This window comes from Mustela nigripes, chromosome 13 (genome assembly GCF_022355385.1).
Source record: "Mustela nigripes isolate SB6536 chromosome 13, MUSNIG.SB6536, whole genome shotgun sequence".
In the NCBI taxonomy this organism is placed as follows: Eukaryota; Metazoa; Chordata; class Mammalia; order Carnivora; family Mustelidae; genus Mustela; species Mustela nigripes.
Window position 1 is genome coordinate 9,413,984 of NC_081569.1, and position 20,773 is coordinate 9,434,756.

The 20,773-nt window shown below is 46.5% G+C and overlaps 1 protein-coding gene across 7 annotated transcripts in view; it reads right to left on the reverse strand.

Annotated features, from left to right (window-relative positions):
- The window catches only part of AKAP13 (A-kinase anchoring protein 13), a 322,148-nt gene that overhangs the window by 147,818 nt on the left and 153,557 nt on the right, over positions 1–20,773 (reverse strand). For all 7 annotated transcript variants that reach the window (XM_059371621.1, XM_059371619.1, XM_059371618.1 and 4 more), the window contains exons 6-7: positions 9,345–9,543; positions 3,570–6,657 (exon numbers count right to left, since the gene is read on the reverse strand). In XM_059371621.1, coding sequence (XP_059227604.1) covers positions 3,570–6,657; positions 9,345–9,543 — 3,287 coding nt within the window. The remainder of the gene's footprint in view (positions 1–3,569; positions 6,658–9,344; positions 9,544–20,773) is intronic.

Below are 20,773 nucleotides of genomic sequence, written 5' to 3' on the forward strand. Positions count from 1 at the left end.
AAGCCAGAGATGTTTATATTTGCACAGGACACAGGAAAGATGTGTCTTGAATGAGATAAAACCTTTTTAGAGGAGTCTGACTTTCTTTAAAAACATACTGCGCACACTCATTTAACCATCACTGCAACGGACTGGAATATTCTACTAAATAATATATTTTCTGTATTTTATTTTTATTTTATTTTTTTTTTAAAGATTTTTATTTATTTATTTATTTGACACACAGAGAGAGAGATCACAAGTAGGCTGAGAGGCAGGCAGAGAGAGAGGGGGAAGCAGGCTCCCGCTGAGCAGAGAGCCCGATGCGGAGCTCAATCCCAGGACCCTGAGATCATGACCTGAGCCGAAGGCAGTGGCTTAATCCACTGAGCCACCCAGGCGCCCCTATTTTCTGTATTTTAATTTTTATTTCTTCCCTAACCAAAACATAATCACAAAGAATTTTCTTTTCTTTTCTTCTTTTTTTTAAATGATTTTTAAGTAATCTCTACACTCAACATGGGGCTTGAACTTACAACCCCCAGATCAAAAGTCATACACTCCATCAACTGAGCTAGCCAGGCACCCCGAGGAATTCCTTTTCTTAACAAAATGTTTTTATATGTTTTCTTTAGAATTATGCTCATTAGACCAAACAGTAGTGGGTTTTGTTACCTGACCACCATATGGTCAAGCAAATACAGGAAGAAAGTGGTAACCTGATGTCTGAGACAAACTGAGCCTTTGACTTTTTTCTTTTTTTTAAAGGGGGCTGAGACTGGACGTTTAAAATTCACCTCGATAATACAAATTAAAAAAGAACTATCATGTCAATTTCGTGTGGAAATTTTTCTCTGGCCGATTTCAATCTCGTCATGCCACTACTCTGGCAGAAAAAAAATGTTCCATACACCAAAGGGCAGAGAAGTTTCTTTCACCAAAGAAGAGAGTTTATTCTACAGCACACTGTGACATGCCCAAAGGTCTCCTTCGGGTTAGAAAGCTACAGTCCTACAGATGAGCATTCATAAATTCCCTTATTTATAATTACACAATCTTACTAGCAATTTAAACAAGCTTCCTTGCCCAAAGAACAAAAACCTTTGTTACATTTCATAAAATGTAAATAAAGTTAAAAAACAAACAAACAAAAAAAAACCTAAGCAAGACCCTTAGAATTACTCACTGATCAAAACATTTCTAAATAAGACTAATTTTTGGGGTTGTTGATGACTTCTATTTTATTTATTTGGGGAAGTGATTTTTGGCACACCCTTATTATCCTGTACCCAGCAAGTGAAAATATGTATCTCAGCAGGCAGCAACCAATCACGACCATGAATAGTGGTTACTGAAACACGAGGGGCACCAGCCCCCTTTGCAGCCTGGCCTGGCTGAGTCCCAGAGGACTAACTTCCCAAACCATGGTGATGGATGGTCAGGATGAGTGAAGGGCTGCATCCCCTCCTCATAACGGGCAGTTCTGTGTTTTCTCATGTTAATTTCTATCTGGCAGCATCTACAAACAGAAGCCAGTGCCACGCGGCTCCTTCCAAGTCAGCAGTTACCCGACATCTCTTCACTCATAAAACACTGTGGTTTAATCCATGAATGGAAGGTAAACTTCCCAGAAATTACCCTTTGGCTGAGATCAGACTCAGGTGCTTTTTCTATAGGGCAATGTGACCTGGGACTTTCCCCAATTCTGCCTTTTTTTTTTTTTTTCTTCTGAAGAAAGCCCCTATTTCTTGGTCACTGGCTACTTCTCTCTGTAACATAAGACCATGAGCACTGAACACATATGGCTCTTCTTGGTAGCAGAACCAGTAACTCGCCCACACATCAATCAAGCCTAAACCCAGAGATACTGAGGAAATTTCATACAACTCATCTTCCTTCCTAAAAACCTTAAAAATCTTAAAAATCACTTCATAGCATCTATACCCTAACTACAAACTACCAAAAATCAAAGTCTGAAATTCCCCCCAGTTTCTACCTTTTCTCTCTGGGTATTAGAATTTGCACTTGCTCGGGTTAAGTTTGGACTACTGAGCCAGAAAGACAAATAATTCCAGCCCATGTGGCCAAAGACACAGCACCCAAATGAACACAGCCAGGCATCAGCTTACAGCCACTCCCATTCTTCTGAAATGTCAACCTGCCAGGGCCCCCAAAATAGACTTGTTGTTGTATCTTATTTTAAAAATTAGAGACCTTTTCATTTAAATCCTGAGATAGCAGCCAACAAATTTCTAGTACTAACAATCCAAAACACGAATACAACTAAAAACGCCAAGTCACCAAAAATACTGTAATACCTAAAGCTTAAATTCCTCAACAGGAATAAAAATATCTTAATTGGTTAAAAACCCTTTATCGGGAGCGGGGGTGGGGGGAGGACCACAAGTTGCTCTTTTTCCTAAGCAACTTCTTTTCTGGTTCTGTTGGTCATTTCTCTACATGCTCCACCCCCACACTTTAAACACATACTACACTTAAGGAGATTTTCAAACATGACAAGAGCAGCAAAAACAAACCAACAATAAGAACAATTCAGGCTACTTCTTACCTACACAGGCTGGGGGTGAGCATGGAGACCGGTCCTCTGTCTACACCTGGCAACAGGTGGCGGCATCAAAGTACGAATGGAACAGACCTTTAACGATTCAGGGGTCAACGCCACCTTGGACTCCAGCTTCAGCTTCAACCCTCAAGAACAAGTTTTATTCACGTAGTTTATTTCCCCCAAGCCACAGCGGTTTCTCTTTGCTCTCTCTGGACATGGTTACCCACAGATGGAACAGGCTGCTGTGTGAGCAATCTGCTCCCGGCAGCTGCTTCACCGAGATAAGCAGACACAACGTGCGCGCTGTGACAGCGGCTCAGCAGGCTTGGGCGGACATCCTGCGTCCCATCCCCTGCCCTGCACACAGTCCTGGATTCCCAGACTGCTGCCCAAAAGCATCAAGCAATGGAACGGGAAGTCAGCTCCGCGGGCAGGAAAAGGAGGGCGTTCTCTCCTTCCCCTCCCCCGTCCCACCCCCGCCCTCACCAATGACCTAATACCACCATTTTGGATGTAGGGTCATTCACGTAGAACGACTCTTACAGCTGTTTCATGAAACCAGCCTGACTCTAAATTTGCTCAGAATACAGACTAGGATGACAGGGAAGGAAAGCGTTCTGGGCTTGTAAGTAAAACGTACTTTTTCAACACTGCTTTTCACAGTTCTAGAAAAAAGGACTAAGCCATGTGAATAAAGACATCTGCAAAATTCTTTTATCGTTGTAAAGCACCTGCGATGGAGACCAATTTTCTCGGTTTGCAAAATTGCGACTCCTCCGGTATGGCAGAGTGTTTACGGGCTTCATCAGTCAGGCCTGGAGTCTACAATACAGGAAGCAAAATCTGTCCAACCCTGAGAACGTCCCTCTTCTGACGGTGGTGACTATTAACTTGGCAATTTACCCAATGAATGAAAAGACGCTTCTCAACCACAAAGAGGCCTCCTTTCTATACCAGCATATCTCTGAGGCTCTTAAGAGAGTCTGTCCCTCAAACTGCTACTTCTGTATTCTGCTTTGCTTACCTGTTGCGGGCCCAGACCCTTCAGCGGCCAGAACCATCTTCTCCAGCTTCTTCCTTTCAGCCAAACCCCCTGCAAAGCTGCCAGGGGCTTCCTCGCAGATACTGCCCATGTGTGGGGTCCGCCCAGGCAGGAAAGAGCTCCCTTGGCCTGCAGAAGCACTCTCTGGATGCTCAGTCACTGGGCCTGACTCTGAAGGGCTGGATGGTGACATGTGACCAGTCCCCCGCCCAGTGATCAGGACTCCCGAGGACTTGACTTGGTCCAGGACGGCCTCCACTATGTGACTCGCAGCCTCCTCAATGGAGTCTGCTCCTTCGGGCAGAGACACGGCACAGGGTAGAGGGGGAGTGCCCCCTGCCCTGCCTGGGGCCGGCTCACCACCTTTTGAAAGTCCGGTGTCGGTGGGGAGCTCTCTGGCAGGTGGCTGCTGGAGGACGTGGCGCGTGTCAGCATCCACCTGTGCCCCGCTGCCATCGGCCACGCCACCGCTGCGGTCTGCCTCCTTCCAACCCACAGGCACCATTTCGGGAGCGGCGGCGCCCTGCAGGTCCATCACACCTTCGTCTGCTGAGGCTCCCGGCAAATCCAGGACCACAGTCTTCTCCTGGCTCAAGGCTTCTGAAATCGGGAGGTCTTGGGCGGTGTGTGATACAGCCTCTCTTCTGGTCCCGACAGTATCTTCTGTGGCATTAACCACAGCAACATCCAACCCCACATTTCCGCTCACCTCACCAGCACGGCTTTTACCTTGGGATTCAGGGTTCTGCACGCCAATATCCAGAGCAGAAGACCGACTGCAAGCAAGAGCCCCAGCTCCCTCTGGTGATACACCTGGCAATGCAGCCGAGCCGCTCTGCTCTGCACCCGAGGCTTCCTGGTGTGGGTCTGCAGCCAGACTTGCTCCCCGTGGCACCAGGCTCTGTGCAGCCCCACCTTCAGTCAGCAGTGAGACTGGCGGGGCCACTTCCTGGTTACACTCAGTTTCTGCGCTCAGGCAGGCCAAGGCTGCGCCCCGGGGACTGCCGCCCTCAAGTGCTCTGTCCTCGGCGCAGACAGCCAAACTCAGCTCTCCGGAGAACCCCAGTGCCTCCTGTCCGGGAGGTGGTGTTCTCTGCTCTTCCTGAAACGCTCCTGAGGAACAAGTGTCTTCCTTAACAGAGGCACAAGTCACTGATTTATCCCCACTATCTTGTCCTTGAGCTTCAGAGCTTTCCGGAACCACCAGAGTCTTTCCTACCTCAGTCAGAACGGAATCGGAGGCCACGGTGGCCTTACCCACATGCAGCAGAGAAGCGTCAGTGCCCCCCTCGAGATCCAGAAGTTCGGGGGCTGCTGAAAGGTGGGGAGCCCCATGTTCCCCACTAAGTCCCATGGGGCTGGTATTCCCCATTCTGGGCCGACGATGGAGAGCAGTGGAGGGTACGGGCAGGCCTACGGCACCGTCTTCTGAGCGCTGCTTATGAGGACCGCTCGAATCTCCGCCTGGGCCATCTCCACCATCTGTAGCCGTATGGAGTTCAGAAGTTGCTGTTCCCTTTTCTTTCTGGGAGGGGACAAGAGAAAGTGCGTCATCTTTGGTTACTGATTCACTGCCTGGCCTGCTTGCCAGAGAAGTCTTGTCTGATGTCACGGCCTGGTCTGGCATCAGTTCTTTCCCGGCGCTGGGGACAAGCACCTGTGGCTGCACCTCAAGCATATTTGTTAAAGCTTTTCCGAGATTCCAATCTTTTCTCTGGCCCTTTTTATCCGAAACTTCAAGAGGACAAAATTCCGCCTGTTCCTGGGTGCCTCTTAGAGGGTCAGGAGTGGCTGTGTGAGCCTGGGGACCTTCACAGCAGAGGGCCGGGGGGAGATGCTGTGTGGAGGGCAGTCCTGGGGTGGTGCCCTCGGGCTGGGTACCTATGCCACCACAGTGTTCCACAGCCAGGACGCCCCCAGCAGTCACTGTGCTCTGCCCACGGGCAGGGGTGGCACACGGAGTGTCCCCTCCAGGTGTAGAACAGAGGGGTGATTGGCTGATCTGGCTCTGAATGGGAGATGAATCAGTTTCCGATTTATCATTCGGCGCGTCTTTTCGTGGCCCCGGGAATGTCAGATCGGAGGGGGACGCTGCCTCACTTGTGCCTGCCAAGGGAGCAGAAGGACCGAGCCCATCTGAAGTCGTGTCTTCTGCAGCAGCTGGAGCTACCGGGGAGCTCTGACCCGCGGGAGCCCCAGCATTCCCTACACAACTTCTGGAAGCTTCTGTCTCTGCAGAATTCACAGGGGAGGCTTCTCCCTTCCTAGAAGCAAGTAAAGACTCAGCAGGTTCGTTAGCACCCGGGGAGCCACTGGCAAAGACGCAGTTGGGAGCAGCGGCTTTATCTGCAGGCTGCCTTGTGACTTTTACGTCAGAGGCTCCGGCTGTGCTGATAGGAGAGTCCTCAAACTTTTCCTTTGTACCTTCCCTTACTTCAAGCACATCCTTCTGGATGGCGGCGCTGACGTTCGGGAGACCACGTTCTGTCTCCCCCGCGGTCCCTGCGACGCTGACTGCCAGTTCGCCTCCAGAGAAATGCGGAGTGGGAGCGGAGCCCGGTTGCATGGCCTTGTCTCCCTGCTGGAGGTGGTCTCCAGTGCTTAGAGACTCCTGGTCTGTGACTGGTGCAGAAGACTTTGTTCCAGTTTCTCCATTTCTGACTTGACCGGATGGAAAGTCTCCTGTGGCCTCTCCTCCACTAGCAGGTATGCTCAGAAGGCGGCTGCTGGGATCAGACGCCGCTCCGCAGTCCGCAGTAAGTGAGGGCTCCACCTTGTCCCCTGCTCCTCCCACACCTTCGGTTTCCTTCTTACAGGAACAGTCTGTATTCTCTTCCGCTGCCACACTTGACAAACTGGAGGAACTTTCAGTCTCCCCCACAGGGCTCCTGTGGCCACACGGACGAGGCTCAGGGTCTTCAGGTAGAGACAAGCGTGGCTGGCCGTCCCCGGGATCCGACGTGCAGCAAAGAAACCGGCCATCTGGATCTCGGGCACTGGGCAGACTTGAAGGATCCTGGGCCGTCACCATTAAGCGCATAGGACTGTCCATCTGCTTAACATTTGTTTTCTAGGAGGAAAGGGAAGATAGTTATAAAAGCTGCTCACAGGAAAAGATGTCACTGACATCTAGAAACAGAACTCCTGCTGGAGAGAACTCGCTGCCGCTCCAGCCCTCCTAAGATCACATGAAAAGCTGATCTCAAGAAATACAAATGGATTTTTGCTAGTCCCCGATACCACTTTCTTCTCTTGTAGGTACATATCCACTGGAGTGGTAAGACAGTCAAGAATATACAACATGGGGGTGCCTGGGTGGCTCAGTGGGTTAAAGCCTCTGCCTTCGGTTTAGGTCATGATCCCAGGGTCCTGGGATCGAGCCCCATATCGGGCTCTCTGCTCAGCAGGGAGCCTGCTTCCTCCTCTGACTGCCTCTCTGCCTACTTGTAATCTGTCTTCAAATAAATAAATAAAATCTTTAAAAAAAAGAAATGAGAAGGGTTAGAAAAATTTTGGAAAAAAAAAGAATATACAACATGGCTTGTCCTAAATTATGAACTTATTTTAGAAAGGTGACCCTCAAAAACCTTATTTTATACGGGCACACTGACTATCTTTAGCTGAAGAAGATATTTTTAAAGGGTCTTGAGAGGGGTAGAGGTATGCTTCCATCCCCCCTCATGTACATGAATAAAAGGGAGTCCTACTCAGTATGGTAAAGTCTTGTCATTTGCAAATTGTCATTTGAAGCTCCTGAGCCTGAAATTCGTACTGAGAATTTACATGGTGTCCTTTATTCCCCCAGACAGGCTCTGTTCAATCTAGCTTACCACTTTCAATTACGGGTTCATGATTTCAAGAACAGTGGCACAGCAGATTTGTTTTTGATAAAGGCAGTTCCTCTGTTGCCTAGTACTGAATATGAAATAGGAACATACCAAGCCAGTATGATTCCCAATTATTCTTAGTACTGTGGCTTGAGGAAACTGCATGTCATGTCAAAACTGCTTTTTGCAACTTCACAGTATTTTAAAAAACAAACAGATATTACCAACTATATGGGAGTGGCTGAAAAAAACCACGGTTTGTCAACCTGAGGCCAAGGCCATGCTATTAACTATGAAGACCATGGTAAAGGCTGAAATACAGACTGATGATACACTGGAAAAAAAAAAAAACCAGGTAAAACCTAGGGTTAAAATCTAAGGTCATAAGTATGCAAAATTTACATGTACATATAGCAGGGCTAAGGAAAAATGGGGAAAAAAATATACCTCATCTTTACAGTGGGTTTGCCTTTCTATCAAGATCAGAAATTCTTACACTACTCCTATTTGTTCAACAAATAAAAATGACTTCTAAAACATCTGTTTGTTCTTCTCCTTCCTCCGACCTACTGCAATACTCTCATGCGTATCTACCGAGCAGTGTTCTTGCTCAATTACGGTTCTCCAACATCAGACTAGTCCCGCCCACCTACCGGCTCTAACGTGGAAGTTTACACATACAAGTATACAATGTGCTATGCTCAACTAAAGTCTCCCTACTAAGAGAGAACAAGAAAAATGGACTTTCGCGAAAAGCTTCTGTGCTACGCTCCAAAGAGTGTCCCAGTTTAGCTTGCTCCCAGTCCTGTGACAGCGTAACCGTCTCCTAAGATCAGGAAAGCAGGTCATTCCATTTAGTAAAGGGCAAACATTACAGAGATTCAGGGAAACGAGTGTTGTTTTAGAAGCTCCTAACACACGCGTCCTGTCAGAGTTTTAACTTCTCATAGTTTCCTGTCGAATGTTCCCATATCGTGCAGGAACTCCGGCACCCACAAGGTGGACTACCATTCACCTAGGAAGAAGAGCTCCAAGGGAAAATCAGGCTTCTCGGCAAGCTGTTCAGAGGAAAAGAAAAGGACACCTGTCCTGGCACCAACATGACTGGGAAAGGGAAAGGCAGGCACATCACACACGCCTGCTGTGAAGTATCTTGGCCTGCTGGCCGCAAAAATAATGCCTGCTCCCAAAGATGCCTCTGGTACCGCGCTGACCTGAGAGGACCTTAAATCAAATTATTGTCAAGCTTTTTCCAAATCTAATCAGCTCTGAAATAAACTGGGTGGAAAAATTATCTAAACTTAGCCTTTCAGATGTTATGGCCAAGAGACATGTACCCATATGACGTTTATATCATCCATAATAAATGCTACCAGGGAGTCTGTAATGTTTTTACGTCTGGCAACAACTTTATCTTGAAGGCTTGAGTGGATTATAAAATCTTTATTTTTTTAGTGATCTTTTTACCATACAACTATCAATTTAAATATAGTAACATTATCATCACTCATCGAAATAGTTGTGAAAAGGCCTTACTTTTAAGTAAATGTGGTCCTTGTTCTTTAGCAACAATCTCAGAAACTGTTTTGCTCATTTAGCTTTATAAAGCTAAACTGACAAATTAATAAACAGACAAATTTCCTTTTATGCCAGGAAAACGGAGTTCTAGTTGTTGTGTACTTCTGTATCTGCAGTGTGTATGTTTATCTTTCACTAGTTCAAAAGCCTGGCCAAAAAAAGAAAAGAAAAGGAAAATTCCCAGTCCCCTGTTGCTGTTTTGTATGTTTAAGCAGTAATAGCTAATGCTGCTAAAACTGCTTTAGGTTTCACAATCTCTGAGGAAAGCATTTCTGTGTTCTAATTCTAGGAAGGTTCAGTGGGGGAAAGTGTGAGGGCACCAAAGCCTGAAAATGGACATTTTCTTCCTTACCATTAGCTGCTGTTGGATGTTCATAAGTTTAAAAATATGTCCAGTGCAACTGTCTCCAGGAAATGGGACTTCATGACGGGTTTCGGACTCAGAGGTTAAGGTATAGACGTCCAACTCTCGATGATGCCTCACAGAGCAGTTTCCATATGGGATTTCGTAGGATAAACTGCTCCAGGAGTCTGGTTCCCCAGCATTCTCCCTGTAAGCAAGCAGCTCTGGTTAGACCACCTGTGCTCTGCCCCTCACCCGGGGCCCCGCTCCTCCTCTCGGCCTTCCCTCACCGCCCCAGGGCCGTGCAGCAGAGAGCTGGTTTCTACAGCTCCCCAGAGAGCCAGGCCTGTAACTCACTGCACTGCACCACCCGCCTCCTAAGAGGTCACAGATGGATTAAATGAAAACTGCAGGATTCCTCCCTAAGAACGTTCTTTTGATTAAGATAAAGAGAGGTCTGGGACTTTAGAATAGTCAAAATTATGCAAAGAAAATAATTAACATTATGCTAACACCCAACTAATGAGGAGATGTAAGGAGGATGGTCTTAGCCTGGTTTTCAATAGAAGGAAGGCTTATATTAAGCATTTCTCTTACACTGGGTTGCACCATATGCTGACTGCAGTTGATTCTACTGGGAAGGGCAGAAGAAATCACTATAACCCATGAAAGGGCACTCCAACTTTCATGAACAGCTCTCAAAGTCAACCATATAGACAAAGACAACGAAGCCATATCATACTATACTTGTCAATACAATTAGGAAGAAGCACTTGGTTCTAAGAACTTCAAGTTAAAATTTTTTTTAATCTAAAAAAGCAAATGACCTTGCTCAACTCTCATCATCAGCAGCATACCACATCTACAAATAAAGCCGACAAAGGCGCAGGTATGTAAAGAAAAATCTCTGGGACAGGCCCCAACACATGAAATCTCTTTATGAACTAACAGATTGGCCAAGTACTCCAGAGATTCTGGAAGAAGGAGGAAGGTGATGTTTGAGATTACATTTCAAAATGGAATAAGTAAACAGAAGCAAGCCTGAAGAAATAACAGACATACCACACACTGTCAAGCAGGAGAAGAAAACCCTCTTGGCAGTGTTTCATTTATTAAACCATAGTTGTCTGGCAGTAACAATCCACCAGATAGTAACTGGAGTTTGAAACTAACTATATGCTTTATTATGAAACCCAGAACTGAAGAATCGTGCACTGGCTGAAGGTCACGATGAAGGCTGCTCCAAAAGAAAACTACTGGAACATCCACTCTCAAGAGGACACCCCAGAGGTTGCTTCAGAGGACCCTAGCATACACTATGCTCAGTTTTTTTATGTACTTAACCAAGTTGCTCTACTTGGAGTAAAGTGACCTCAAGTAGAAAAGTACAGTTGACTCAAGCAACTCGGGTTGGCACTGCACGGGTCCATTTACACACAGATATTTTTTCCCTGAAAAATACACTACAGTTCTGTAAATTTATCGTCTCTTGTGACTTTCTTAACGAACATCTTTTCTCTGGCTTACTGGATTGTAAAGATACAGTATATAATACACATAACACACAAAATTTGTGTTAATTGGCTGTTTATGTTATTGGTAAGGCTTTCAATCAATAGCATGCTATTAAGTTTTGGGGAATCAAAAGTTATACTCAGTTATTTGTCAGCGCAGGGGGTTAGTGCCCTTAACCTTCTCATTGTTCAAGGGTCACTTCTACTTGTAAGATAGTCACTTAAAAATTCAACTGAATGACTCAGCTAAGAAGCCAATCAGCCACACCAAATGAGGGGGGACGCGACTTCTCTGTAATTTCAGCTTTGAAGCTTGGGCTGACACTGCCGCTAATTCCAGGTCATCAATCAACTGACAGACACAACTAGCATACCTGAGTGCTCCGATTACCACACACGGCCATACTCTAATAACAAAAGGCCTTTGAGAACACAACTTGGTGTACACACCACTCCACTGTGAACCAAATATAATGAGAGAGGACTGTCTGCCAAAGCAGGGGCAATTAAAAAGTGACACAATCCGTTCCCAGCAAGATGGGAGTTCTCTACCAACCTCGCCACTACTACTTCTCAAACTGTTTCCTTTTTACTACCTAAACCTTGAGAAATTCGCACCTGTAACCACAAACTATTTACCTTCTACAGCTCCCATGCTCTCCTTCCAGAGGAATGTGCTGTTGTTGCCACAATTAACCCCGAGTGCTAACCCTCCCATCTCCCAGTTCCTTGTCCCTGTGAATTCTGTTGCTTCTCAGTCTGTCTAGATAGAAACGACTGGTCCACGCAATTATTCTCTTACTGATTTCATGAATATCTCGTGCAACGGACACTCTTCCAAACCCATTTTTCCTGAAGGTCTGGGTAAACCCCACCACCCAGCAAGTAGCCAGGGGTCAGGCAGTATTCCAGGTGCTGGTGACAAACCAAAATTCTCAGCCTGTTGGGAATTTATGTACATAGCAAGGGAGACAAGAGCAGTCAGACTGAATAAAACATCCGCCATTTCTGAGAGAGCAAGTGCTATGCAGAAAAATAAAGCCGGGATGAGATGAAGGTTGCCATTTTATTTTTAATTTAACTTTATTTCATTTAAATTCAATTAATTAACATATACTGTGTTATTAGTTCAGTAGAGTTCAGTGTTTCATTAGTTCTATTTCAGTGCTCATCACATCACCTGCCCTCTCAATGTCCATCACCCAACCCAGTTACCCATCCCCCCATCCCCCTCCCTCCAGCAACCCTCAGTTTGTTTCTTCTACAAACTTCCAGTTTGTAGAGTCTCTTCCAGTTTGTCTCCCTCTCTGATTTTGTTTATTTTTCCTGCCCTTTCCCTATGAGCCTCTGTTCTGTTTCTTCAATTCCACGAGTGAGATCACATCATCATCTTTCTCTGACTGACTTATTTAGCATAATACCCTCTAGTTCCATCCATGTCATTTTCTCTCTTTTTTTGATGGCTGAGTAGTATTCTACTGTATATATGCACGTTTTCTTTACCCAGTCATCTGTCAATGGACATTTGGGCTCTTTCCATAGTTTGGAAAGAGTAGTGTCCATAGTATCGTGGACACTGCTGCTATAAACACTGGGGTGCAGGTGCCCCTTCAGATCCCTACGTTTGTACTTATGGGTAAATACCTAGTAGTGCGATTGCTGGGTCGTAGGGTAGCTCTATTTTCAACATTTTGAGGAAGCGCCACACTGTTTTCCAGAGTGGTTGCACCAGCTTGCATTCCCACCGACAGTGTAGGAGGGTTCCCCTTTCTCCGCAGCCTCGCCAGCATCTGTCATTTCCTGACTTGTTAATTTTAGCCCCTCTGACTGGTGTAAGGTGGTATCTCACTGTGGTTTGATTTGTATTTCCCTGATGCCGAGTGATGTTTTTCATGTGTCTGCTGGCCATTTGTATGTCTTCTCTGGAGAAATGTCTGTTCATGTCTTCTGCTCATTTCTTGACTGGGTCATTGGCTTTTTGGGTGTTGGGTCTGATTAAATTCTTTATAGATTTTGGATACTAGCCCTTAATCTGATGAGACATTTGCCAATATCTCCTCCCATTCTGTAGGGTTTTTTTTTTTTTTTTTTTTTTTTTTTGGTTTTGCCGACTGTTTCCTTTGCTGTGCGAAAGCTTTTTATCTTGGTGAAGTCCTAATAGTTCATTTTTGCTTTTGTTTCCCTGAGGATTGCAATTTTAAATATGGAAGGGCTCATGGAGGTGACTTTTTTTTTAAGATTTATCTATTTATTTATCTGAGATAGAGAGAAAGAGAGAGACAGAGGGAGAATGAATGGGAGGGTAAAGGGAAAGGGGAGAGAATTCCAAGCAGACTGCACTGAGCACAGAGCCTGATATGGGGCCCAATCCCATGATCGTGAGCCTGACCAAAACCAAGAGTCAGATGCTTAACTGACCAAGCCACCCAGGTGCCCCCTGTGGTGGCATTTTAAGCCAGTATGTTTTGTGCTCTGTGTTTAGCACTGTATAAGACTTGTCCTGTGTCCAGTAATAAAATGTAGCTAAGTTCTGGGCATAAAAATGCTTACTGAAACTTTAGGTATAATAGTATTAAAAAGTGGACAGCACCAGGTCAGTAACTAGAGGGCTGTTTGGTAAAAATGAAGAACAGATCTCTGGACTATTACACAGCCATTAAAAATAATGGAAGTAATAGTCCAGTAATGCTAAAATCTACAACGTTCAGGGAAATAAGCAAAATAAAAAGGGTAAAAATTTAGGTAAGTCTAGATGGTAAAATGCACAAAAAATAGTATTATAGTTGTTGGACTGTAGGTTTTCTTCCCCAAGACTTTCATTAACGTTTTTAACAAACTTTTTAGAGTCTCCTATTGAGCTAGGACTCGCTGCTCCAGAATGCTTTCACTTGTGTGTTAGTGAAACTTTCTAAAGTCTCCTCAAAGGCCCAATCTTAGCTCTACTTCATTCTCAGGTGACTGTTCTGCCCTTCTCAGTGAGAAGCTTGAGGCTACCTGACGTGTGAGCTCAATCTTGATCCACTAATAAATCTGCCTCTGCCCACCACCTCTTGTGTCAAAGACGCCTCTTCTCAGCAGTGGGTTTGCTCGGTTCCCCCCCGGCCTCCTGCCATCCCAGACTGGGCAATCCTCCCCTGGATGCCTGCAGTGTTCCACGCACTCCTGGACTAGCTCCGCACACCCCGCCCCCTTAAAACAGCAGCGGGAGACAGAGCAGTGGTGGCAGCAGAGGGGATGACTACTGCCCCGCGAGCCTGCCGGAAGCGGCGGCAGGAATCTGTGCTCCACCCTGCAGACCAGATCTCACAGAGTCTGGCCCCCAGGAGGCACCTGACAACATGGAGACACTTTCTGGTGGTCACAACCCAGGGGAGGCGGGCAGAGGAGTTTCTACAATGCATAGGACAGCTCCCTGCCACAAGGAATTGTCAGGCCCCAACTGTCAATACTGCTGAGGTTGAGAAACACTGCTCTCACCCACTGACCCACCCTCCTCCCCTCCCTTCCGTCTCCTTACTGGTCATCCAAAAGCTTCAAGATTCTGCAATTGGGTCCTTCTCACTCCACTGCTACTAAAACTAAAACCTCTTTGTCACGTATGTCCATGGACAAGAAACGCCAAATCCAGCAGCCTTTCCTTGTCCCCATCAGCCTTGAGTTTTACAGAATTTTTTTTTTTTTAAGATTTTATTTATTTATTTGACAGACAGAGATCACAAGTAGGCAGAGAGGCAGGCAGAGAGAGAGAGAGGAGGAAGCAGGCTCTCTGTGGAGCAGACAGCCCGATGCGGGGCTCGATCCCAGGACCCTGGGACCATGACCTGAGCCGAAGGCAGAGGCTTTAACCCAGTGAGCCACCCAGGTGCCCCGAGTTTTACAGAATTTTAAAATAGTGACCTGATTTCTGTGCTGAAATCTATTCTCACTGGACATTGATAAAGAACCACATAGTAGGGGCGCCTGGGTGGCTCAGTGGGTTAAGCCTCTGCCTTTGGCTCAGGTCATGATTTCAGAGTCCTGGGATCGAGCCCCGAGTCGGGCTCTCTGCTCGGTGGGGAGTCTGCTTCCGCCCGCCCTCATTTTCTGCCTGCCTCTCTGCCTACTTGTGATCTCTGTCAAATAAACAAATAAAATCTTTAAAAATAAATAGGTAGGTAGATTGATAAAACGGACCACACAGTTTTCTCTGGCTCTCTCTCCTTCACAGACCTTAGATGTGGAGGCATGTCAACTGTATACACTCTCCTACTCTCATTCGTTCTTCCCCGCAGCACCGGTTTGCCTCCCAAATCTCTCTCCAGCTGCCAAGTCTGAGCCCCACCCCACATTTACAACTATTTCAATGTCTTTACCAGGATGTGCAGTGGACATTCTCAAATTTCAAAACTCAATTTTATGTTCCCCCGTTCCCCAAAGCAACAGCAACTCCGAACTTATTTCCATGAATGAAAACACTGGCAGCCCTAGTAACACCGTCACCCCTCTTCGGAACATCGCGTCGGTCTTGTGTCTCCCATTCAGTGCCCTACTTCAATTCCTGCAAGCCCTGCACCAGCTCAGGCCTTCACGGAATTATCTGGACTCTTGCAGACACTTTTGTTACAGGCCAGCTGCCCTAGAACCTCCACTGCTTCCCAAATCTACCTTAAGAAACCATCTGAAAGCAAAAGTGATGCCACCCTCCTGCCTGAAAGTTGTGTTTCTTGTTCTTCTTTTCGCGTAGGGAGTGAAGTGTACACATGTGCTTGCCCCTTTCGCCTAGGCTTTCCCTTTTAATCTTAAGCCCTTAACACCCCTGCACTCCACCTGTCCTGTAAGGAGATATAAAACAGAAGCCCACAGAACTTCACGATCAAGGCCACGCGGCTAGTAAGGACACCAGAACGACAACCTTCTCTTTTCCACTCGGTGATGACAGCTGCATCGGCGCACCACTGCGATGATACTTCTAGCTGTCCAGCAAGGCTTCCACGGTGAGGCACCTACGTTCTTCATGTCAACTTATTTTCCATGCCCTGTTCTTTTTTTGTCATGTCCCGGCTTCTGTCTCCCAGCATGGGGCTCAAACACACAACACTGAGATCCAGAGTCGCATGCTCTACTGACTGAGCCAAGCCAGGCCCCCTCTTCTGCCGTATTCTTGTCCCTCTGCAGCCCACCTATAAGTGTCCATTCCACAAGCACACTTCATCAGCCAGCAGTGCCGGCCTATCCAGAATCCACCCCTCTTTCAGTCCGGTTTCCAAACTTCTTCCATTCTTCTCTCCGGTGATACAGTCTTCCCTCTGACTACACAAGACCTTAGTCTGTTACTGTCTTGTGGCTTTAAAACAAAGAAACCAAACCTCTTTGGGCTGTTTCACGGTTATTTATGGACCTGTCGTATCCCTCTCATCAGAACACAAGGCTCCACAAGTCAGGGACGGTGCTTACTGGAGCTCGGATTCACTGAGGGATTAAGACAGAAAATCAGACAGGGTGCAAAAGTAAGTATAGGGAGAGTCTGTCTTTATCATCCCTTTCTTTGGCTTACTAACAAATGGCAGTGCAGCCCATCATTCCGGGCCTGTGGTATAGAATAAACCATACTCTTCCAAAGAACAGAGCCACGGAGAAGACACACACGCGCACAGAAAGGGAATGAGGGAACTGGGGCCGGGGAGCATTAGAAACCAACCTCCCAACGCCGAGAGGGAGCGTTCGGCTGAAAACCACATGCACGCAGCCTGTCCGGTTCTCCTCAGAGCAGTTCTAGCTATGGTGTGGCATTCGGTGTCTCCATTATTTGGCACCTAGAAGGCTGCTTGTAGCTACACCATGCAACGTCCTAGGAGTACTCGCCCTTTCTTGCACGATTTAGTGTCTGCACTTGAATTAAGTTACTTTCATTTTTCCAATTACTCCTAACTAGAACCTTGTTTGTATGGTCTTGCTTCACAAGGTGATACTCAAAGATCGTCACTGAAACACCTACAGAACAACTATTAAGTGGCAGGCACTGCACGAGGTGCCAGAGCTACAAGGATAAACAGGACCGCTGTCCTCATGGATAGAGGCGCTTGCACACTCTGAGGTCAAACACGAACTACTGTGAGACAGCCACAGCCTGGCATACTGGCGATCAGGAGACAATCAGTTAAGAGTTTTACACTGGGGTGCCTGGGTGGCTCAGTGGGTTAGGCCTCTGCCTTTGGCTCAGGTCATGATCTCAGGGTCCTGGGATCGAGCCCTGCATCAGGCTCTCTGCTCAGCAGGGAGCCTGCTTCCTCATCTCTCTCTGCCTGCGTCTCTGCCTACTTGTGATCTCTCTGTCAAATAAAATCTTAAAAAAAAAAAAAGTTTTACACTTACAAGTGTGGCACCTGATGTTACTAAATACACCACGTTTGATCAAAATTACAATGCTATGACTTGTCAAAGTACCATTACTTCATGTACCACAAGGAAGGAAAACACGAGTGAATTCTGACACGACACTGGAGCAGTGCTGGTCAAAACACACCCGGTCTCACAGCCGGGAAACGACAACCGAGAAGAGATTACACACGCCCCAACTGATGCCAACACTTGCCCGCGTTCCTGAAGCACCAACAGACGGACAGCAGGTGTGCGGGAAGAAAGCAGCCCCAAAGCTGTGGACCAAGCTCCAAGACACCCCCGGGGACCCTTGGCTCAGTACACTTCCACAGAGATGCCGAACACGCTGTTTTCAAACTTTTACATAGGTGAACATCTTCAAATAAAATCATTTGCAAAAAAAGACTTGCTCGGTGGCAGGGCTGGTAAGGTTAGAAGGGAAGACAGAGCCCTGATTTCTCTCCATCCACCTTCCCTCCTGGGTGGGCTGGGAGGCTCCCACCTGGAACCCGGGGCAGAGCTAAACACTCCGTAATTCCAAAATTACAGACTTTTTAATGTGTAACTACAGTGCTTCCCCCTGAACAGCCATTTTCCTTGTTTCGTCTCCTCTGGACTTGGAGAAGAACTACTCAGCCGTCTCTTGACAAGAAGCCCTTTCTGAGTCTCCAGTCAGTAAATCTAGTTGTCCCTTGGTTTTGTATTTCTGCCACAGAGGGGAATATGCCTGAGAGTCTCAAATTTGCCTTAGAAATATTACACAAAGATTTTACTGCCACCAAATCAAGTCTGGCAAGACAGAAAAGCACACCCACAAGCTGACTTGAGATTCCAGTTGTTGTTACTGGTGAATTAATAGGGACCATAGCCTCAGCTGAGGTTTTTGTTGTTGTTTTGTATTTTTACACGAGCGCACGGGAGAGCTCCAGATGAGGACATGTAAATGCATGTAAATCTCGTTTCTACTCCCAAGAATGCCAGCCCTGTGAAGAGAGGGGCACTTTTCCTACGACCCGTGACAGTTATACTCTGTGGGGACTGCTTCGGTCCTGCTCCGTCAGACAGTCCTCCAAGAATTTCTCAGACTGCCACATTCGGCCAGACCCCAGAACAGACTACAAGACAGAAAAGGCCCGCTGATGCCTTGAGTATTACCTTGAAACTTGCAATCATCTTGTTGTAACACAATTTACATTGTTTCCAGCCATTCTCGGGCTGGTTCCCCTTCACCCCGAGTTTGCAGCACAACCCCCAGGGCAACCCCCTCCGGCTGAGCCCTGATAGCCTTGCTGCACCGCACTGTGATGCTCTCTTCGCTCCTGTAATGCTGACAGAGACAGAGGACAGGACCATCCTCCTCCTGACTGGCTGGGCAGGTCACTGGGCAGTCAAGGCAGCTAACAAACTAGTATAATTTGGGAATCGACGAAGAAACAGGCAGGTGCTTTTAGGGACACTAGTTGATACTCGTAAGAATCCTTCAGAGAAGTGCTATTCTTAGTTTAGATGAGCAGAAATACTAACTCATCTGCTCCAGCTCTACCGTTTCCCCTGGCAGCCTGATCAGCCTACCCTCACGTGGCAAACTTCAGCACTCAGGAGAAGGGAGAGCCTGGGCTGGAGGCTTAGCTTCTTTGAGCGATCATTCTGATCTGTAAGAAGCCGGTCACAGGCCCTCTACGAAGTTGCTGTGGCGATGAAAGGGGGTTAGAAAACAGATTATCCAACACAGCGGGGCACGCAGTAGGTGGTAGGTGGCCAGGAAGCATCAGTAACTCCTGACTGAGCGCTCAGCTATAGCAGACGGATCTGTACCCGGGCCGGACGGACCTGCAAGCCTGGGCTCCCCACCATCTCCTGAAGCACCTATAGGTGGCAGGGGCTGCTCTCTACAGGGACACCCCCACTGTGGGGCTGCCACAGCAGGAAGCACCTGGGGTCACGTGAAGTCTACACAGAGCAAAGAGACCTTCAGAAGAATTTCTACACAAATTCAAAGAATGTCCATTCCCAGCCCAGTGTTCTCCACCACACAGGGATTCTCTGGGGAAACGTTCTGAAGTCCCCCATTTGTCCACTTACCCCATAGCAGCCGCAGATCAGCCAAAGCCATTCTCCGGTGCCGGGGGAGACCCAGGCAACAGGCAGGGCACACTCACAGCCCAGATTCTCACTGCCTCCCTCCTTTCAAAATAAGCACATTCCTCGCAAATGATAACAGTGCCAACTGTGACATTCATTCCTTCAAATGAATTAAAAAAAAAAAAAAGGCACACTCAAACTGTTCATCCCATTTGTCACAAAACGGACACTAACTGGGACCTACATTTTACCTAAGGGGAAAAAATATTTTACTTGCCATAACAAATCCCCACAAATATATCTCATTGCACTGAATGTAGATGTCCCTGGAGCCTAAATCACCAGGTGATATGATGGCAAAGGCTGTTGTGGGGTGAGTGGATTCCCCTTTTATCACGGTCAGGTCAAGGCTAAGTTAGCTTCCACAAGCCCAAGTTTTTTCACCCGTTTACAAAAAAGTGGCAATAATATAGCTTTCTTACAGAGTTGTTTTAGGGATCAGAGATACACTTACTATTACATTTAGTTTCTGTTTCCTTCCACAAGCATAGGGTACACGCCCTAGTCACTTCCTCTTACAGCTGCCTTCATTAATGGTTTAACGATGTTTTCCAAATACTGAGCTATACGTTTTCTGTGTGTCACCTCATTTATTCCTTCAACTGTGTTGTGAATAAAGCCATTACCCCAATTTGCAGACGAGGAAACTGAAGGTGTGAGGTTTTTTAACGCCCTGTCTCGCAGCTACTATGTCATGGAGCCAGAATTAGAGCCGGTCCTCTAAACCACCACCCAAAAACCACCTCTGCTATTTTGCACCAGAAAATGCAGACCAGTGAAGCTCATGAAGTATTTTTAACATACGCTCTTTGGGGGGTTAAGTTTTGGGGGTGCAGATTCTAGATTACTATGCGGGACAGATACGAGGTTATACTCTGTGGGCCATAGCTTCCATGGTCATTTCTCTTTCCCCTTGGAGAGGCTACTTGGGATAACTCAATGGCTCCGTGACTTCTGGAATACTTTGTTGCTCTGACAGCCATTCTGCCATTTTCTAGTCTCACCTTTACTGCACTGTTTTCAAGATATTAAAAAAAAGAAACAATTTTTAGTATCTTACCATGATACTAATTATATTTGCATAAATATCTAACATACCAACATTCACATGACACGTAAAAATTAAAGTCAAATTTATACTAGACTGACATCGAAACATTTACTGATGTGATCAACCTATTCAGCTGTTGATTTTTTTTAAACTGATTCAGATTTAAGCCACCAACCTAATTCAGAGAACTCTCAGGAATTAATCTTCAGATGTAATGTTAAGTCTCATTTTCCCACCAAGGCAAAGTTCTTAAACCTTAACTGCATCTTAAAATTATCTGGAGAGCTTTTTAAAATCCTGATGTCCGGATCACACCTCACACCAATTAAATACAAGCCTCTCGAGGTGGGCCTTAGGCATCAGTAGTTTTTGAA